Source organism: Mobula birostris, chromosome 4, assembly GCF_030028105.1.
Source record: "Mobula birostris isolate sMobBir1 chromosome 4, sMobBir1.hap1, whole genome shotgun sequence".
Lineage (NCBI taxonomy): Eukaryota > Metazoa > Chordata > Chondrichthyes > Myliobatiformes > Myliobatidae > Mobula > Mobula birostris.
Genome location: NC_092373.1, coordinates 206,713,538 through 206,728,967, shown reverse-complemented (window position 1 = coordinate 206,728,967; position 15,430 = coordinate 206,713,538). Strand labels below are relative to the sequence as shown.

At 44.8% G+C, this 15,430-nt stretch overlaps 1 protein-coding gene across 5 annotated transcripts in view; it reads right to left on the bottom strand.

The window, feature by feature from the left end:
* Positions 1 to 15,430, bottom strand: part of LOC140196911 (disintegrin and metalloproteinase domain-containing protein 12-like) — a 212,993-nt gene that overhangs the window by 57,159 nt on the left and 140,404 nt on the right. For all 5 annotated transcript variants that reach the window (XM_072256841.1, XM_072256844.1, XM_072256843.1 and 2 more), the window contains exons 10-12: positions 10,559 to 10,643; positions 7,706 to 7,848; positions 4,014 to 4,191 (exon numbers count right to left, since the gene is read on the bottom strand). In XM_072256841.1, coding sequence (XP_072112942.1) covers positions 4,014 to 4,191; positions 7,706 to 7,848; positions 10,559 to 10,643 — 406 coding nt within the window. The remainder of the gene's footprint in view (positions 1 to 4,013; positions 4,192 to 7,705; positions 7,849 to 10,558; positions 10,644 to 15,430) is intronic.

The window sequence follows — 15,430 nt, the reverse complement described above, 5'->3', positions numbered from 1 at the left end:
AACTCCTCCCTTGGAGGGTCAGACACCCTGAGCCAATAGGCTGGTCCTGGACTTATTTCATAATTTACTGGCATAATTTACATATTACTATTTAACTATTTATGGTTCTATTACTATTTATTCTTTATGGAGCAACTGTAACAAAAACCAATTTCCCCTGGGATTAATAAAGTATGACTATGACTAAATCATTACCTCTCTGGATATCCAAGTTTCTCTTATCTTTCCACCCCTGTCCTTCCTTCTAACAGGAACATATCTTTCCTATATTCCATGCAATTGATCTTTAAACACCCTCCACATGTTCTGATGTGGACTTGACTGAAAAAAGGTGTTCCTAATTAACGCTTCATGGCTCCCGCCTAAAGCCGTTGTAATTTGCCCTACTCCAATTTCAACTCTCCCACAAGGACCATACTGATCCTTATCTATAGCTATCCTGAAAGATCAGGAGTTGTGGTCGCTGTTCCCTACGGAGCAGAGTCACCTGGCCAGGCTCATTACCCAACACCTCCTGTTTAGCAGGAGGCAAAAAGTGGGATTAAAAGGACCTTTTTTTGGTTGGCTGCTGGTGACTAGTGGTATTCCACAGGGGCCCGTGTTGGAACCGATTCTCTTTACGTTATACGTCAATGATTTGGATGATGGAATTGATGGCTTTGTTGCAAAGTTTGTAGATGATATGAAGATAGATGGAGGGGCAGGTAGTTTTGAAGAAGTAGAGAGGCTGCAGAAGGGCTTAGACAGATTGAGAGGATGTGCAAAGAAGTGGCAGATGGAATACAGTGTCAGGAAGTACATGATCATGCACTTTGGTAGAAGAACTGAAAGTATTGACTATTTTCTAAATGCAGAGAAAATACAAAGAACTGAGGTGCAAAGGCACTTGGGAATCCTTGTACAGGATTCTTTAGTTAATTTGCAGGTCAAGACTATGGTGAGGAAGACAAATGTGATGTTAGCATTCAGTTCAAGAGGACTAGAGTTTAAAAGCAAGTGTGTAATGTTGAGAATTTATAAAGCACTGGTGAGGCCTGACTTGAAGTATTGTGAGCAGTTCTGGGCCCCTTATCTTAGAAAGGATGTGCTGAAACTGGAGAGGGTTCAAAGGAGGTTCACAAAAATGATTCCAGGATTAAAAGGCTTGTCATATGAAAAGCATTTGATGGCTCTGGGCCTGTATTCACTAGGATTCAGAGAATGAGGGGTGACCTCAATGAAACCTATCGAATGGTGAAAGGTATTGATAGAGTGGATGTGGGGAGAATGTTTCCTATGGTGAGAGAGTCTAGGACCAGAGGATACAGCCTCAGAATAGACAGGCGTCCTTTTAGGACAGAGCTGAGCACGAATTTCTTTAGAATGTTACTGAACCTACAAGGGAACATGCTATCTTGAATCTGGTGTTGTGAAGTGAGACAGGTAAAATTAGTGATCTTGTAGTTAGGGATCATCTTGGAAAGAGTGACCAGTATGATTGAGTTTCTCATACCAACAAAGGGTGCAATAGTTTGATCTAAAACCAGTGTATTATGCCGAAATAAGGGAGACTACAACAAGATGAGGGAGGAGTTAGATTGGGTAGACAGGGAACATGGGCTATATGGTGGAACAGTTGACGAACAGTTCCTTAACAGGGTCTCTAAGGAGCTGCATCTTGGTGTACCAGTTATCAGAGAAACTGGGGGTCTTCCACATCTCACACAAAGAATATATCACTGCCTCTGGATCCATTCTCAGTGCACTAGCTATGTACAAACAGAATTAAAAGAACTTATTAGAAACTTTCTCCCATGGCCTTATGTCCTCTCCTGTTAGTTCCCCCTTCTCCAGCCCTGTATCTCTTTCACCGATCAACTTCCCAGCTCACTTCACTCCCTCTTCCAGTTTCACCTATCACCTTGTGTTTCTCCCATCCCTCCCCCCACCCTCTGATCCTGACTCCTCGTCTCCTTTTCTCCAGTCCTGCTGAAGAGTTTCGGCCCAAAATGTCGACTGTACTCTTTTCCATAGATGCTGCCTGGCCTGCTGAGTTCCTTCAGCATTTTGTGTGAGTTGCTTTGGATTTCCAGCATCTGCAGATCTTCTCTTGTCTGTTATATTACTTTGAACCTCTCCCTGCCTGTGCTTATCCAAGCCTGCTGAGTCAAAGCCAGACCACTCTAACACTGGCCCACTCACACAATGGCTGCTCTGCTTACACCTCCTTTCCGTATACTGTATTGGCCCTACACTAATTGTTGCTTGCTGAAATAAAGCTGAAAGCTCCCAAGCTCTTTTTAAACTTCATGTTGTGTCACTAATGAATGACCCCTGACACTGATTTCAGCCTGACAAAAGGACCAGAGTACACTTCTTCAGAATAGAAAGATGCCCTTGTGGGATTCCTTGCCGTAGATGGCTGTGGACATCAAATCACTGGATATATTTAGAGGGTGATAAGTACTTAATTAGCAAGGATGTCATAAGACCATAAGACAAAGGAGCAGAAGTCGGCCATTCGGCCCATCAAGTCTGCTCCACCATTTTATCATGAGCTGATCCATTCTCCCATTTAGTCCCACTCCCCTGCCTTCTCACCATAACCTTTGTTGCCCTGGCTACTCAGATACCTATCAATATCTGCCTTAAATACACCCAATGACTTGGCCTCCACTGCTGCCCGTGGCAACAAATTCCATAGATTCACCACCCTCTGACTAAAAAAATTTCTTCACGTTTCTGTTCTGAATGGGAGCCCTTCAATCCTTAAGTCATGCCCTCTCGTACTAGACTCCCCCATCATGGGAAACAACTTTGCCACATCCACTCTCTCCATGCCTTTCAACATTCAAAATGTTTCTATGAGGTCTCCCCTCATTCTTATAAACTCCAAGGAATACAGTCCAAGAGCGGACAAACGTTCCTCATATGTTAACCGTCTCATTCCCGGAATCATTCTAGTGAATATTCTCTGTACCCTCTCCAATGTCAGCACATCCTTTCTTTAATAAGGAGACCAAAACTGCCCACAGTACTCCAAGTGAGGTCTCACCAGTGTCTTATAAAGCCTCAACAAAACATCCCTGCTCCTATACTCTATTCCTCTAGAAATGAATGCCAACATTGCATTCGCCTTCTTCACTACTGACTCAACTTGGAGGTTAACTTTAAGGGTATCCTGTACGAGGACTCCCAAGTCCCGTTGCATTTCAGAACTTCGAATTCTTTCCCCATTTAAATAACAGTCTGCCCGTTTATTTTTTCTGCCAAAGTGCATAACCATACACTTTCCAACTTTGTACTTCATTTGCCACTTCTCTGCCCATTCTTCCAATCTATCCAAGTCTCTCTGCAGACTCTCCATTTCCTCAGCACTACCGGCCCCTCCACCTATCTTCGTATCTTCAGCAAACTTAGCCACAAAGCCATCTATTCCATAATCCAGATCGTTGATGTACAATGTTAAAAGAAGCGGCCCCAACACGGACCCCTGTGGAACACCACTGGTAACTGGCAGCCAACCAGAATAGGATCCCTTTATTCCCACTCTGTTTCCTGCCAATCAGCCAACGCTCTATCCACGTATGTAATTTTCCCGTAATTCCATGGGCTCTTATCTTGTTAGGTAGCCTCATGTGTGGCACCTTGTCAAAGGCCTTCTGAAAATCCAAATATACAACATCCACTGCACTGTCAAAGGTCACAGGGCGAAGGGAGGAGAATGGGATTGAGAGGGAAAATAAATCAGCCATGATGGAATGGCTGGGCAGATTTGAAGGGCCAAATGGCCTTATCCAGCTCCTATATCTTATGCTTATATGGTCTATGGAATGAACTTCCAGTGAAAGCTGCAGATGTAATTACAATTATTAAGACTTGAACGGGTGCATGGATAGGAAAGGCTGAGTGGGATATGGGACTAGGTCAGAGAGATACCTTGGTTGACATGAATAGGTTTGGGTTCTAGGCTTGTTTCTGTGCTGTATACTCTGTAACTTTATAGTTAGATCCCCATCACAGCCCATCCTTACCTCGGGCTTGCCACAGTCGCACTCCTCGCCTTCCTCCACGTACATGTTTCCACACTGTTGTCCTCCAACCAGTAGCTTCAGGTTGGGCAGATTATAGAGACACATGCCTCCGCCGTGGAGCAGGTTTCTGTTCAGGTCATCGCGGGTGCAGCTGCTGAAATGTGTGGGGATCTCAAAGCTGGATGGTAGGAAACATACAGGTGTCAACGTGGCAGGAGTTTGCGGAACACAAGGGCACAAATACGGCCAGTGGCAAGGACTGGGCACTGAGCCGCTCCCTCAGATGGTCTTGTACCCTCTCACAGTATAGTCATAGATTCATCAAGCCACACAGCAAGGACAAAGCCCTGTTGGCCCACTGAGTCATAGCTGACCCACTTACACTTACCTTACTGTATTCACCACACTGCCAATAACTCACCCACACACACACTGCGCACTCTTTAGCAAACACACCCAACTCAGCCACACATACATGACGGGATGGGGCAGGAAAACAGAGCACCTAGGCGAACAGGAAGCCCACACAGATATCACTTTAGCTCAGGAATGGTGAGTTCAAAGTAAATTTATTATCAAAAGTATGTAGATGTTACCATTTACTACCCTGAGTTTAACTTTTATGCAGACATTTACAGAAAGAATAAATGAACACAAAATACTATACATAATCATTGTGGATAGGGCTAAGGAGTAGCAAAGGGTAAAACCCCTGATGGGAATTGCATAAAGACCCCAATCAGTAGCAAGGATGTGGTCTACAAATTATAATGGGAGACAGAAAATGCATGCCAAAAGGGCAATATTACAATAGTCATGGGGAATTTCAATATGCAGGTGGATTGGGAAAATCAAGATGGCTTTTTAAGAGCAGCTGGTGGTTAAGTCCACTAGGGGATCAGCTATTCTGAATTGGGTGTTGTGCAATGAACCAGAATTGATTAGAGAGCTTAAGGTAAAAGAACCCTCAGGGGCAAGTGATCATAATATGATCGAATTCACTTTGCAATTTGAGAAGGAGAAGTTGAAGTCAGATGTATCAGTATTACAATGGAATAAAGGAAATTACAGAGGCATGAGAGGAGTTGACCAGAGCTGATTGAAAAAGAACACTGGCAGGGATGATGGCAGAGCAGCAACGGCTGGAATTTCTGGAAGCAATTCAGAAGGCACAGGATATAATGTATACATCCCAAAGAGGAAGGAATACTCTAAAGGAAAGATGACACAACCGTAGCTAACAAGAGAAGTCAAAGCCAACATAAAAGCCAAAGAGAGGGTGAATAATAGAGCAAAAATGAGTGGGAGGTTAGAGGATTGGGAAGCTTTTAAAAACCAACAGAAGGAACCTAAAAAGTAATTAAGGTAAAGATGGAATACGAATGTATGCTGGCCTATAATATTAAAGAGGAAACTGAAAGTTTCTTCAGATAAATAAAGTATAAGAGAGAGGTGAGAGTGGATATTGGATTACTGGAAAATGATGCTGGAGAGATAGTAATGAGGGACAATGAAATAGCAGATGAACTGAATAAGTATTTTGCATCAGTCTTTAATGTGGAAGAAACGAGCAGTACGGTGGAAGTTCCAGGTGTCTGGGGGCATGACGTGCGCGAAGTTACCATTACCTGAGTGAAGGCTCTTGGGAAACTGAAAAGTCTGAAGGTAGGTAAGTCACCTGGACCAGATGGTGCACACCCCAGGGTTCTGAAAGAGGTGGCTGAAGAAATCACGGAGGCATTAGTAATGTCCATTCAAGAATCACCAGATTCTGGAATGGTTCTGGAAGACTGAAAATTTGCAAATGTCACTCCACTCTTCAAGAAGGGGGAGAGGCAGAAGAAAGGAAACTATCGGCCAGTTAGTCTGACCTCAGTGGTTGGGAAGCTGTTGGATTCGATTATTAAGGATGAGATGTCAGGGAACTCGAAGGCCCATGATAAAACAGGTTGCAGTCAGCATGGCTTCCTTCAAAGGAAAATCTTGCCTGACAAATCTGTTGGAATTCTTTGAAGAAATAACAAGCAGATAAAGGAGAATCAGATGATGTCATGTACTTGGATTTTCAGAAGGCCTTTGACAAGGTGACATACAAGAGGCAATTGAACACGCTATGAGCCCATGGTATTACAAGAAAGATTCTAGCATGGATAAAGCAGCGGCTGATTGGCAGGAGGCAAAGAGTTGTAATAAAGGGAGCCTTTTCTGGTTGGCTGCCATTGACTAGTGGTGATCCACTGGGGTCTGTGTGGGGACCAGTTGTTTTCATGTTATATGTCAATGTTTTGGATAACGGCATTGATGGCATCATTGCTCAGTTTGAAGACGATATGAAGATAGGTGGAGGGGCAGGTAGTTTTGAGGAAGTAGAGAGACTACAGAATGACTCAGATAAATAAAGAGAATGAGCAAAGAAATGGCAGATGGAATACAATGTTGAGAAGTTGTGGTATTCCACTTTGTTAGAAGAAATGAAAGGGTTGTCCATTTTCCAACTGGAGAGAAAATACAAAAAACTGAGGCACAAGGGGCCTTGGGAGTCCTTGTGCAGGATTTCCTAACGGTTCATTTGCAGGTAGAGTCTGTGGTGAGGAAGACAAATGTGATATTAGCAATCATTTCAAGACAACTAGAATACAAAAACAAGAGACTTTATAAAGTATTGGTGAGGCCTCACATGAGTATTGAGAGTATTTTTGGGCCCCTTATCCTATAAAGGATATACTGAAGCTGGAGATGGTTCAAAGAAGGTTCACAAAAATGATTCCAGGATTGAATAGTTTGTCATATGAAGACCATTTGATGACTCTGGGCCTGTATTCAACAGAATTCAGAAGAATGAGGGGTGACATCATTGAAACCTGTCGAGTGGTGCACGAAGTGGATGTGGAGAGGACGTTTCTGATGGTGGGAGACCAGAGATCAAGCCTCAGAATAGAATGGCATCCTTCTGGAATGGAGATGAGGAGGGATTTTTTTAGCCAAGGAATGGTGAATCTGTGGAATTCTTTGCCACAGGCAACTGTGGACATCAAGTCTTTAGATATATTTAAGGCAGAGGCTGATGGATTCTCGATGGGTCAGAACGTAAAGGGATACAGAGAGAAGGCAGGAGATTGGGGCTGACAGGTGGAAGAGAAGGAGTGCCAGGGGTGGTGGGGGGGGGGGATGGCGTGGGTGTAGACACACCCAGCCCTGAGACACTAAGCAAGGTCATTTGATTCCAAACAATTGGTCTATTATCACTACAGAATGTGCCTCTGGAGCTTCTCACACCCTCCCCTCTTCCTTCCCCTTTTCCCAACCATGATTCCACTCTCCCTGCCCCCTTCCCACTCTCAGTCCTCAGCAGAGACCCATATCGGAATCAGTTTTATCATCAGTCACATATATCATGAAATTATTTTTTTTTTTTTTTTTAAAAACGGCAGCAGTATAGTGTTGTACATACAAGGACTGCGGTACCATGCAAACGTGTTAGGCAACCTGGCTGAGTATATGTGCCTGACTTTGGCACAGAACTGTATACCCACTACCTTCTGTAGCTTGTTCCATTCCTGGACGTCTGTGTTTCCATACCAGGCTGTGGTGTGACCAGTCTGCACACGGTCCACTCGCTGGGCCAAGCCAATAATCCCTCATTCCCTTGGCCGCTAAAATATGCTCATGTCAACGTGCCAGATTCTTCTTACCCCACAGCTTCTTCCATGATGCAGCCAGCACTCTCACCCGGGCACTGGCATTTCCGTTCCTTTGTGTCATGAGAGATTCCTAGATTGTGTCCAAGCTCATGAGAAATGGTAGCCGAAACTGCCAGGACGTTTGAGTGAATGTCCTGGTGGGGGGAAACAGAAACAACATCTCAAGTACATCCCTAGAATCAGCGGTCCCCAACCACCAGGCCACGGACCGGTACCAGGCCGCAAAGCATGTGCTGCCGGGCCGTGAGGAAACGATATGAGTCAGCTGCACCTTTCCTCATTCCCTGTCACGCACTGTTGAACTTGAACATGGGGTTGCCAACTGCCCCATATTATCTGGGACACCTGGTATATTGGGCTAAATTGGTTTGTCCCATATTTCCCCCGTGAAGGTACAGCGTTCCTATGAATCCTTTCATGCCAAAGTGAAGTGAAGCGAAGAAGCAATTACCATTAATTTATATGGGAAAAATTTTTGAGCATTCCCAGACCCAAAAAATAACCTAACAAATCACACCAAATAACACATAAAACCGAAAATAACACTAACATATAGTAAAAGCAGGAATGATATGATAAATACACAGCCTATATAAAGTAGAAATAATGTATGTACAGTATAGTCTGGAAGACAAAGGCAAAACTGATTGGGGGGGGAATCAGCACCACGCATGCGCACATCACACGCGCACGTCACGCATACGCACATCACACGCGCACAAGGCTTCGTGGTCATGGTAGTCTTTCCTGGGGTAAAGTTTCTTGGGATTTGACTGCTACCCTTATTTGGGAGTGAGAAAGTTGGCAGCCGAAACTGTAAGAGACATGTTGAGGTGAGTTTAACCCTTCTTGCCGGTCCGCAAGAATATTGTCAATATTAAACCGGTCCGTGGTTCAAAAAAGGTTGGGGACCCCTGCCTAAAATCATCCCCTCATGTCACAGACACCAAATCAACTGTGTAACTGTATAAACCTGTTAAATAAACAGTAAACTTAACAGTAAACCAGTTAAATTAATGAACTGTGTAAACTGGAGAACTAACTGAACAGCTTCACAGTTGGTTGCTCCCACTGACAGCGAAGACCCCCTCCCCCCAGCGTATCTGCTATCACGGTCTGGTGAAAGTACATAGGATGCACACAGATCAGTGACACATAGAACAGACGCGGTTGAGAGATTTATTCATTTTGGTGAAGGGCAAACCATTTCTATTTCTCCAGATTGTGAGTTACGCAGACTCCTTCCACTCAGTCTTCACCAGTGAGCTGAACCTCCAGCTGCTGATCACCAATTCTCCTTCCCACTCTGCCTGTGTGCCTGTTGACTCTAGTGTGGTTCTGATGAAGCTCAGTGCATGTTTGGGGAACAGCACCTCAGCCTGGTCACATTACAGTCCCGACAACTCAATAATTAGCTCAGGAACTACCACTGATCTCCCCTCCCTCTCATTTCCTGTATCCAGTAAGAACATAAAGCAAAACAACTCAGCCAGGCCCTTGGGTCCACAATGTTCATCCTGAACGCTTCACTAAATTAAACTGATCATTTCTACCTGCACATGATCCATTTCCCTTTCATTCCAGTTAGAATATAGAACAGGAACAGGCCATTTGGCCCACAGTATCACACAAACCAATCTTCCGTCCGTGGAATCACTTTACACCGCACGCTGTCGGAGCAGTGCTGCCAGGATAATCAAGGACATGACCCACCCAGCCAACAGACTTTTCGTCCCTCTTCCCTCCGGGAAAAGGTTCAGGAGCTTGAAGACTCGTACGGCCAAATTTGGGAACAGCTTCTTTCCAACTGTGATAAGACTGCTGAATGGATCCTGACCCCGATCTGGGCCGTACCCTCCAAATATCCAGACCTGCCTCTCAGTTTTTTTTGCACTACCTCACTTTCCATTTTTCTATTTTCTATTTATGATTTATAATTTAATTGTTTAATATTTACTAATTTTTAACATTTAATATTTGTAATCCAGGGAGTGCGAAGTGCAGAATCAAATATCGTTGTGATGACTGTATGTTCTAGCACCAAATGTTTGGTGACAATAAAGTATAAAGTATCTATGCTGACTGCAATGTACAATTAAAGTAAGTCCCTTCTCCCTGCACAATGTCCATATTCCCCAGTCCATACTGTTCATGTGTCTGTCTGACAGCTTCTCAACACCACTATCAAACCAACTTCCAGCACCAAACCGGGCAGCCTCTGTGCTCTGTGTAAAAAAAAAAAAAACTTGCACCTTCTCAATGGGACATCAGGAACCAGAGAATGGGTGGTCACTAGCTGACCAAGGAAAATGCATTAAGCTCCTGGGAAATGGAAGAAAGAGGGAATAGTGATAATCAATTTACCGAGAAGAGTACACTGGGACCCCAGAAACTTGGGAAACGGCGATGGATGATCACCAGTTGACCAAGCAGAGTATGCTGGGACCCCAGGAATTGGAGAAACCGGGATGGGTGGTCACCAGTTGATCAAGGAGAGTATGCTGTGACCCCAGGAATTAGTGAAACAGGAATGGGTGTTCACCAGATTTCCAAGAAGAGTATGCTGGGATCCCAGGAACTGAGGAAACGGGGATGGGTGATGGATGGTCACCAAGTTGATCAAGGAGAGTATGTTGGCACCCCAGGAAGTGAGGAAAGGGGGATGGGTGGTCACTAGTTGACCAAGGAGAGTGCTCTAGGACCCCAGGAACTGAGGAAATGGGGTTGGGTAGTCACCAGTTGACCAAGGAGAGTGCACTGAGATCCCAGGAACAGGGGAAATGGGAATGGGTGGTGAGAGCTGGGACGCCAGGAACTGGAAAAACAGGAAGAACGTGAACTTACCAGGTTTACTCCTCCAGAATGACTTGTTGAACAAATGGAGCCAAAAGACGCCAGTCCAGCTGTGCCCCCATTGAAAATTCCACCTCTGGAAGAGGGAAAGCAACAATAAGACAGATGGACATGCCAGAATGCTCAGAGTTAAGAGGATTATCCCCGGCCTGTTCTAAGGCGTACTCTGTGAACCCCTCCGGGGCACCTGTGAAAACGAGTTTTGACCAGCAACCAATCCAGTTTTGAGAGGAGGGGATTTCATCCAAGTAGACTGCCCAAGTAGAAAAGGGAATAAAGACCTTTAACCAGCAGCCAATTGGTGTTTGGGATTGATTCGCAAGAACAAATTAAAGGAAGGCAGGGGCAAACGCAGCAGCCATCGTTTGAGTGAGCAGAGTCAGTGTGATGATCATGAGGCTTTAGCTCTTCGAGGTTTCAGAAAGGCTGAAGGATAAGTTTTATTTTCCTTCCCTTCTTTCTATCTGCTCAGTGAGGACAGTAGGGATGCCTGGCAGGATCGTAGAATGCTCCTCTTGTGGGATGTGGGAAGGCAGGGAGACCTGCAGTGTCCCTGACAACTACAACTGCGAGAAGTGCATCCAGCTGCAGCTTCCAACACTCCACGTTAAGGAGTTGGAGCTGGAACTGGATGAATTCTGGAGGCTGAGGGGGTGATAGATTGGACATACAGACAGGTAGTTACACCCAAGGTGTAGGACAATGGAAAATGGGTAACATTCACGAAGGAAAAAGGGGTTAGGAGCCAGTATAGAGAACCCTAGGGCCATCGTCCTCAACAACAGGTATATCACTCTGGATACTGTTGGGGGGCGGGGGGGCGGGATGGTCAGGTCGCTGGCGCTGTCTGCCTCTGTGACTCAGAAGGGAAGGCAGGGGGAGAGAAGAGGCAATCAGGAGATGATAGAGGATTCATTAGATAGAGGAACAGACAAGAGGTCCTGTGGACGGGAATGAGATTCCGGGAATGGTATCCTCAGCATTCTTAAGTGGGAGGGTGAGCAGTCACAGACACCAATGACAGGGGTAGGGTGAGTGATGAGGTTCTAAGGGAGGAGTTCAAGGAGTTGGTGCTAAGTTAAAGGGCAGGACCCCCAGGGCTGTGATCTCAGGATTTCTACCCGTACCATATGCTAGTGAGGCCAGGGCTAGGAAGATTCTACAGTTTAACACATGGCTAAGGAGTTGGTGTAGGAAGGAGGGTATAAGGTTTTTCGATCATTAGGCTCTCTTCCAGGGGAGTTGGATCCTGTACAGAAGGGACGGTTTGCACCTGAACCGGAGGGGGACTAATATCATGGTGAGAAGGTCTGTTAATGTTGCATGCTGGGGTTTAAACTAGAGTTACAGGGGGATGCGAACCAGAGTGCCAGAACAGTTAGTGGAGAGAGATGTTGGTAAGACCTCAGACAAAGTTAGGAATCAAAAGTCTGAGCATGGTGCGACTTGTGTCCTGAGCTGCGTGTATTTCAATGAAATTAGTATCGTAGGAAAAGAGGATGATGGTGCTGAAAATCAGTTAGCTGCTTTACAAACAGAGGCCATATGCAATGAGGAGAGGCTGTTGAAAGGGCAAAATTGTAGTCAACAAGATGAATTGCAATGTAAAAGGTGGACAAGATCAGAAAGGGTGAATACAGGACTGAAGGTGTGGTATTTGAATGCACCCAGTGCATGGAATAATGTCGATGAACTTGTAGCACAGTTGCAGATTGGCAGGTACGATGTTGTAGGCATCACTGAATCGTGGCTGAAAGAAGATTATAGCTGGGAGTTTAATATTCAAGGATACACATTATATTAAAAAGACAGACAGGAAGGCAGAGGGGGCAGCATTGTTCTGTTGGTAAAAAATTAAATCAAATCATTAGAAAGAGATGACATAGGGGTCAGAAAGTGTTGAACCATTGTTATAGAGCTAAGGAATTGTAAAGGTAAAAAGACCATGATGGGAGTCTGGCAGAGGAACTGAATAAGTATTTTGTATCAGTCTTCACTGTGGAAGACACGAGCAGTATGGTGGAATTTACAGGTGTCAGGGGTCATGAAGTGTGTGAAGTTACCATAACTAAAGAGAAGGTTCTTGGGAAACCGAAAGGTCTGAAGGTAGATAAGTCCCCTGGACCAGACGTTGTATACCCCAGGGTTCTGAAAGAGACGGCTGAAGCAAACGTAGAGGTTTTGGAATCAGAATCAGAAACCGTATCGCCAGCATATATGGTGAAATTTGTTAACTTTACAGCAGCAGTACAACGGAATACATGATAATTAAATATAGAGGGAAAAAACTGAGTTACATTAAATATATGTCTACTATAGTTAAGTTAAAATAACTAGTTCAAAGTACTACAAATTTTTAAAAAGTGAGGTAGTGTTCACCGTTCAATGTCTATTCAGAAATCGGGTGGCAGAGGGGAAGAAGCTGTTCCTGAATCACTGAGTGTGTGTCTTCCAGCTTCTGTACCTCCTCCCTGATGGCAGCAGTGAGAAGAGGGCTTGTCCTGGGTGGAGGGGACCCTTAATGAAGGATGCTGACTTCCTTGAAGATGCCTCGTATATTGTGGAGGCTGGTACCCATGATAGAGCTGACTAATTTTACAAATTTCATTTAGTTTTTATTCATTTACGGGATGTGGGCATTGCCAGGTAAGCCACCATTTATTGCCTATCCCTGGAGTTACAGGGGGATGGGAACCAACATGTCACAACAGTTAGTGGAGAGAGATGTTGGTAAGACCTCAGACAAAGTCAGGAATCAAAACATAGAAACATAGAAAATAGGTGCAGGAGTAGGCCATTCGGCCCTTCAAGCCTGCACCGCCATTTATTATGATCATGGCTGATCATCCAACTCAGAACACCGCCCCAGCCTTCCCTCCATACTCCCTGATCCCCATAGCCACAAGGGCCATATCTAACTCCCTCTTAAATATAGCCAATGAACTGGTCTCAACTGTTTCCTGTGGCAGAGAATTCCACAGATTCACCACTCTCTGTGTGAAGAAGTTTTTCCTAATCTCGGTCCTAAAAGGCTTCCCCTTTATCCTCAAACTGTGACCCCTCGTTCTGGACTTCCCCAACATCGCGAACAATCTTCCTGCATCTAGCCTGTCCAATCCCTTTAGGATTTTATACGTTTCAATCAGATCCCCCCTCAATCTTCTAAATTCCAACGAGTGCAAGCCCAGTTCATCCAGTCTTTCTTCATATGAAAGTCCTGCCATCACAGGAATCAATCTGGTGAATCTTCTTTGTACTCCCTCTATGGCAAGGATGTCTTTCCTCAGATTAGGGGACCAAAACTGCACACAATACTCCAGATGTGGTCTCACCAAGGCCTTGTACAACTGCAGTAGTACCTCCCTGCTCCTGTACTCGAATCCTCTCGCTATAAATGCCAGCATACCATTTGCCTTTTTCACCGCCTGCTGTACCTGCATGCCCACTTTCAATGACTGGTGTATAATGACACCCAGGTCTCGTTGCACCTCCCCTTTTCCTAATCGGCCACCATTCAGATAATAATCTGTTTTCCTATTTTTGCCACCAAAGTGGATAACCTCACATTTATCCACATTAAATTGCATCTGCCAGGAATTTGCCCACTCACCCAACCTATCCAAGTCACCCTGCATCCTCCTCACAGCTAACACTGCCACCCAGCTTCGTGTCATCCGCAAACTTGGAGATGCTGCATTTAATTCCCTCATCCAAGTCATTAATATATATTGTAAACAACTAGGGTCCCAGCACTGAGCCTTGCGGTACCCCACTAGTCACCACCCGCCATTCTGAAAAGGTCCCGTTTATTCCCACTCTTTGCTTCCTGTCTGCTAACCAATTCTCCATCCACATCAATACCTTACCCCCAATACCGTGTGCTTTAAGTTTACACACTAATCTCCTGTGTGGGACCTTGTCAAAAGCCTTTTGAAAATCCAAATATACCACATCCACTGGTTCTCCCCTATCCACTCTACTAGTTACACCCTCAAAAAATTCTATGAGATTCGTCAGACATCATTTTCCTTTCACAAATCCATGCTGACTTTGTCCGATGATTTCACTGCTTTCCAAATGTGCTGTTATCACATCTTTGATAACTGACTCCAGCAGTTTCCCCACCACCGACGTTTGGCTAACCGGTCTATAATTCCCCAGTTTCTCTCTCCCTCCTTTTTTAAAAAGGTTGAGCATGGTGTGACTAGGGTCCTGAGCTGTGTATATTTCAATACAGGGAGAGTCACAGGAAAGATGAATGACAGTGCTAAAGGTGAGGTTGCTGGTTTATAAACAGAAGCACTGTGTAGTGAGGAGAGGCTGTTGATAGGGCAAAATTGTAGTCAACAGGATGAGTTGCAATGTAAAAGGTGGACAAAATCAAAAAGCATAAAAGACATTGGGCTCGTCTGGCAGTGAAACATCACTGCCATTCATGATGTTGGGTTTCACTTTGTAGGAAGTAAATGTCCTGCAAACCCTGCCAGAGTTGATGTACATCTGATGTTGCCTCCAAGCTCTCCCAGAATTATTTCTTCACTCTTGAAATAGCCCTGGCTTTAGCCCAAGTCATAACTGGCTTTCTTATACAGACGTGGATCACCAGACTTATAATACCACAGATCTAGCCCTCAGCAGACTACATACCTCCTAATTCACTTACAGATTTTGGTTTGGGAATGAACAGTAAGTCTTTGTAGGCACACACTCATCCACACGGGTTTCAATGAAGTCAGTAACAGCTGCGGCCTACTCACCCAGGCTCGAAGGTGACTCCCTGAGCACAGTCCAGTCCACTGATAGAAAGCAGTCCTGTAAAAGCTGCTATGGCTCCCTTGTCCATACCTCTTCGGTCCTCACTAC